Source organism: Musca autumnalis, unplaced genomic scaffold (assembly GCF_047663935.1).
Source record: "Musca autumnalis isolate F117 unplaced genomic scaffold, ASM4766393v1 scaffold_2, whole genome shotgun sequence".
NCBI classification, from domain to species: domain Eukaryota; kingdom Metazoa; phylum Arthropoda; class Insecta; order Diptera; family Muscidae; genus Musca; species Musca autumnalis.
In genome coordinates this window covers 90,289,734-90,295,770 of record NW_027411755.1, presented here as the reverse complement: position 1 = coordinate 90,295,770, position 6,037 = coordinate 90,289,734, and the positions used below count along the sequence as shown (strand labels likewise).

The window sequence follows — 6,037 nt, the reverse complement described above, 5'->3', positions numbered from 1 at the left end:
GGTTGGATTTATTGTTGTTTTGGAGATCGTTTTGTTCCCTATTTTTGCATCATAAGATAATCGGGACCTGTGTTCATGTCATTTTGTATTAACAGCATAAAACAATTCTTACCGTATACCCCCTCCTGAGGGGAAAGGGAGGAGAATGTTACGCTCGTGGTTTCTTAAAACACTCTTCGCAGCAGCACAAAGCTGTAACCGGCGCATTGGCTTGACTTTTAGACTCTAAATATTTTTGGCCGCTTTCTCCATACAAGTGGATCCACTGTGCGACGCCTCCAAACAATAGTATGCTAAGTCGACTTAGGATGTTTTCAAGTTCTTTACATTTTTATATTTAACGTCCTTTAACTTAAATTCTGTCAAATTTTGGTAATGATCGGACAATCCGAACAGAAGTTATAAACAAATATTTACTTAGCATAGTACTGAAGGTCAAAGAAATTTCCAAACTTTTAGAGCTTGTCCTGCAAATCTCGCTTTTCAGAATTAGCAAACTATTATTTGGAGGTGTCAAACGTCCTTTAACTTAAATTCTGTAAAATTTTGGTAATGATCGGACAATCCGAACAGAAGTTATAAACAAATATTTACTTAGTACTGAAGGTCAAAGAAATTTCCAAACTTTGAGAGCTTCTCCTGCAAAACTCACTTTTTAGCTAAGTCTAAAAAAAACTATTATTTGGAGGTGTAGTATAATCAAATTAAAAATGATTCTGTATGCATCCGATTAGCCATATATCTGTTGAGAATTTCTAAAATTCACAATAAATCAATTTTGTGTTCACATGGCTTTATTATTTATTGCTGGAATGTATTATATGCACATACATATGTACATATGTATAAATACGTATAAGTACGCACATATGTATGTACTCGCTTGTCTACATAAACTTAAGCTTACCAAAATTAAAACAATTTCAATTTAAATAATTACTAATTACAACTACTAACACAAGTACACGGAAATAAACAAAGAATATTATAAATTAACTTAAACTGGCCGAGCATAGATAGTTAAGCCATCATCACACATAAAACTAATACAGCTTGAAAGATATATTGCACAAAACACCATCCAATACTTTCTTCGTCTATTTCACAGACTTGATTTTAGCTTTCAATATAACGAAGGCAGCTATTCTAAAGATCAAAATAATGATGCCGAGAGCAATAATATCGTTCCAAAATTGATCCCCGGTCATTGTAATTTCATCCAAAAACTTTCTAGGATACCTGTAGAGTTCGAAATGGAAATTAATTACTGAGAAATCTGATTTTTTATGCAATTTACTATGTCTACTTACCGGTAATGACAGTAAGGTGCTTCTTCACATTCTAATGTACCGCGATCGTTGCCATATATAGCGCTTACAAAACCTTCTAGACCATATCTTAAGTATGATATGTGACTTCCCCATTTCAAATATGAGGGCAAATCACGCAACGTCACACCAAAACCAGCGAACATCATCATAGGTATGGTCAAAACTGGAGCCAAGAATGTACCGTTGACAACATCAAACCAGGCACCGATCATCAAACCGAAACTTTGGCCTACAAACACAGTTAGAACACTAATGGCAAAGAACATCCAAAAACGACTCCATTCCATGGGTTGATAACTCCATAAATAAATGATAACAGTAAACAGAAAACTGCCAACAATCTACAAAAATGATTTAAAAAACTTTGGTTATAGTTGACAGTAATGAAATGTATGAAACTGAAGAACTTACCGATATAGGAAGATCAAGAAGTGTAATTGATGTATAATAAGCCTTTAACGAATACCACCGATTAAAATGTTCCTTGAGTAAAATTGACATTTCAATTGGGACTGCAATGTATAGAAGGGTGTAATGTTAAATTCAAATGCGTTAAGTTTAATTTTAATTACATAAATTTTTAATGGGAGGTACGAGGATGTATTTGTTGTATAGATAATAATTACACAATTACATAAGTCTGTCGGTCAACAGGCCTGTATCTCCACATAAAAATTTTCTAGTATATGTTATTAAATGTACCGATACTTACACGTAAGAACTGTCAACATCATCGTTGTCATGGAATGATGAATCAAAATTGCAAAAAGTAAATTGTAATTGTCTATCACACGAGAGCCTTCTTTGCCTGAATTCGCATACACCGCACCTAAAATTATTGCCACAAACACATTGACCCCAATACGAAGATGCGTCAATGTTGTATCACGCTTCGCTTTGATGTAACCGCGATGCATTAGCACCGACAATTGATTCATATAACTTGTATCTTCAAGGGAACGTGTTTTTGTTTTCTTCGCCACTGGATATTTTCTCATTAAATCTGTAGATTTTAATATCTTCTCCGGATGATCGAACCATGTCAAGCAGTTGCCATTTTCTGTTGCCGACTTTAGGGTATCTACTTTATCATGTCCATATTCACCACAGGCCAATTCAATGACTGATTTCAATGAAAATATTTTGTGTTAATATATGCCGCAATACTATACACATATAGAATTATAAACTTACTGTAATCAGCAGGATTATGATACATCGGACAAGGCAAGTCAACAGCTTGTAAAAATGGTACCAATTTTTCGGTACTTCCTTGGTAAACACAGTTACCAGCAGCTAGAACATAGACTTGGTCAAATATTTGGAATAATTTTGCTGTAGGCTGATGAATGGTGCAAATGATTGTACGTCCTTGTTGGGCAAGCATTTTGCAGAGTTCTAGAACTTTGGTACATGAGCTGCTGTCAAGACCACTGTATACGGAAGACAAGATTTGTTTAGCATGGATTGAAGTTTAGTTTTAAGCAAACATAATTGATGGTAAACGTGTAAAAGGTCAATTAAAGTTTAATACATACGTAGTAGGTTCGTCCAAAAACATCACAGTTGGGTTATTGATAAGTTCCATAGCAATAGACAGTCGTTTCTTTTGGCCACCAGATAAACGTTTTGTCATAGTTTGATCGTGATCGTATAACCCAAGCATCAATAATATATCTTCGATCTATAAGTAGAAAAATTATAAATTACATTAAAAAAAAAACAAGTAAAAAACGCGTTAAGGGATCGATCTTTTTATACCCTCAAACGCTAATAAAGAATGTATGTACTAAGCTAAACGCCACACGCAGATGAAATATTTTATTCTCTGCGTATCACAGTGTGGCCAAAAATGCAAGAAAATGTTTTCCCAAAATTACCAAAATTTTTACATCAAGCGATAGAAAACATGCTAGCTAAGAGAGAAAAACAAAAATTTCGTTGCTTGTTCCGTTATATTTGAAGTAACGGTACCTATAACATGACCTTATTTTCGTTAAAACAAAAACTGAAAGTCGCAAGGAAATTCGTCGAAATTTGTGTGGATCATATTAGCACGAATTATTGGAATTTTTTAATGGTTCCTTTCGCTACCCAATAGTATGAATTCTAACGTATTAAGATGTGTTTAGATGTAATTGTATTTGTGTTACAGTTTTATAGACTAACCTGATTTGTTTTGGAAGCTTTTTAAGTGTATCTTTATAATTAGTCCTTTTTTTAATAGGATATAACCAAAAAGTCCCGCAGTTCTAATGGTACACAAATTTAGGGGACCTCTCGAACTACAGACCCCATATAACGGTACCACCCGATTTAAAGTAATTTCAGGATTTTAGCTAAACGATTTAGCTAAAAATGGAAATATAACGTTTTCTATGACTAAAATATCTCCTTACCAGAAATGCTACAGCCGCTTTGAGGTTATAAATTTATAAATATACGAATTTTTTCTAATCCTAAAAAATAAAATATCTCCATGTGATAAAAACCTCCTCCAAATTTCATAGCTCTATCTTCATCCGTTTATAAAATATAGAATTTAGGCACAAAAAACCCCATTTGGATACATTATGCGTATGGAACAAGAATATATCGTCACCATAAATGTCAAAAGTCGTAAGTAACAAAATAATAATTTTACAGGAGAAGCAGAAAGGTTATAAAATAAACAAGTAAAAACTCGTTAAGTTCGGCCGGGCCGAACTTTTTATACCCTCCACTATAAAATAGTCTTAATTAAAATGGAATAATTAGAGTCCTTTTACAGTTTTAGGTGGAATAACTTTTCGACAATGGTTAGACTATTACTGCCTCCCACTATTGCTTAAATTACACTGTGAACACAAATGTTGGGACAGAGATAATTCCTTTTGGAGATGAAAGCCCTTGGTGTGTGTATATTAAAAACCCCGAAGAACAGATGCGCCGTGATTCGAACTTCCGCGTTATGGCGTGATGAAGTTTTTGCAAGAGACCCTGTAAGCCATCATGAATTAGCATTATGTCTTTGTTTGTTGTTTTTGTAGAGCATTTAAGCAACAGTGAACAAAGATATAACGCTAATTCCTGATGGCCCACAGGGTCTCTAACAAAAATTTCATCACGCCATAACGCGGAAGTTCGACTCACGGCGGATCTGTCCTTCGGGGTTCATAATATAATATATAGTTTCATCAAAACAACGTAGACCCTCAAAAATGGGCCCATGTTGACGAATTTTAGTGAAGACATTTCGTGACCACTGAAAATTCTCGAAAATCGGGAGGTACAGTTATATGGGGGGATATACCAAAACATGGACCTATATTGACGATTATTTTTGAATAGACAAAATTGTAGCTAAAATTCTCAAAATACCGATCATTACAGCTGGTTCGGTTAAAAATTGCAGCTAAAATTCTCAAAATGCCGTAAATGGGGAGATACCGTTATATGGGGGCTATACCAAAACATGGACCTATGTTGACGATGTTTCGTTGGAGATGTTTCATGACCACTGAGAACCTCATATGTCAAATTGCAGATATTTCGGTTACAAATTGTGGTTAAAATTCTCAAAATACCGAAAATCGGGAGGTATCGTTATATGGGGGCTATACCAAAACATGGACCTATGTTGACGATGCTTGGTGGAGATATTTCATGACCACTGAGAACCTCAAATGGCAAATTACAGCTAGTTCGGTTAAAAATTGTAGCTAAAATTCTCAAAATACCGAAAATCGGGAGGTACCGTTATATGGGGGCTATACCAAAACATGGACCTATGTTGACGATGTTTCGTGGAGATATTTCATGACCACTGAGAACCTCAAATGTCAAATTGCAGATAGTTCGGTTAAAAATTGTGGTTAAAATTCTCAAAATACCTCAAATCCGGAGGTACCGTTATATGGGGGCTATACCAAAAAGTGGACCGATATAGCCCATCTTCGAACTTGACCTGCCTATAGAAAAAAGACCCTCGGGTGCAAAATTTCAGCACTCTATCTCAATTATTGCGGACGCTAGAGTGATTACAACAGACGGACAGACAGACGGACAGACGGACATGGCTAGATCGTCTTAGAATTTTATCCTGATCAAGAATATATATACTTTATAGGGTCGCAAATGATTAGTTCGATGTGTTACAAACAGAATGACAAACTTAATATACCCTCCATACTATGGTGGAGGGTATAAAAACTGTTTCATGGAATATTAATATTATGAAGGCGAGTATATGGGATATTATCAATCATATACGAAAGGGAGTAAGTAATGAAACCAAAACAGCGGAAACGCTTGGTTTTGGGATCCGTCATTACAAAAAAGGATTCAAGTTATCCCATTTTCCAAAATGCCTTTTCTTGAATAGGATCATTATTTTTTAACGTACAAGCTTGAAATTTTGCAAGAGCATTTATTTTAGTCTTATGTATTAGATTCAGTCAAAAAACTAATTTTGACTTTTTTGGAGATACGATTTCGGGCACTTATGGTGATGATGATACAGAAATTGACTGTGTTAGGAACACTTGGCCTTCCATTCATTTATTGTGCTTTTAGTTAATGACCCAAAAACACAAATAACCAACACAACCTGTTGCATATTTATTTATAGTAATTCTGACAGAATATGCAAATACACCCAAGTCACACTTTTCATAATTTTTTCGAACCTGCCCTACCTTCTAGATTATTGTACCATGATTAAAATC

At 34.8% G+C, this 6,037-nt stretch overlaps 1 protein-coding gene across 3 annotated transcripts in view; it reads right to left on the bottom strand.

Annotated features, from left to right (window-relative positions):
• Positions 1-776: 776 nt before the first annotated feature.
• Positions 777-6,037, bottom strand: part of LOC141394220 (ATP-binding cassette sub-family G member 4) — a 41,218-nt gene continuing 35,957 nt past the window's right edge. For all 3 annotated transcript variants that reach the window (XM_073968222.1, XM_073968219.1, XM_073968220.1), the window contains exons 5-10: positions 2,870-3,015; positions 2,526-2,764; positions 2,044-2,454; positions 1,743-1,843; positions 1,311-1,672; positions 777-1,239 (exon numbers count right to left, since the gene is read on the bottom strand). In XM_073968222.1, the coding sequence (XP_073824323.1) occupies positions 1,098-1,239; positions 1,311-1,672; positions 1,743-1,843; positions 2,044-2,454; positions 2,526-2,764; positions 2,870-3,015 (1,401 nt within the window). In that variant the 3' untranslated portion in view covers positions 777-1,097. The remainder of the gene's footprint in view (positions 1,240-1,310; positions 1,673-1,742; positions 1,844-2,043; positions 2,455-2,525; positions 2,765-2,869; positions 3,016-6,037) is intronic.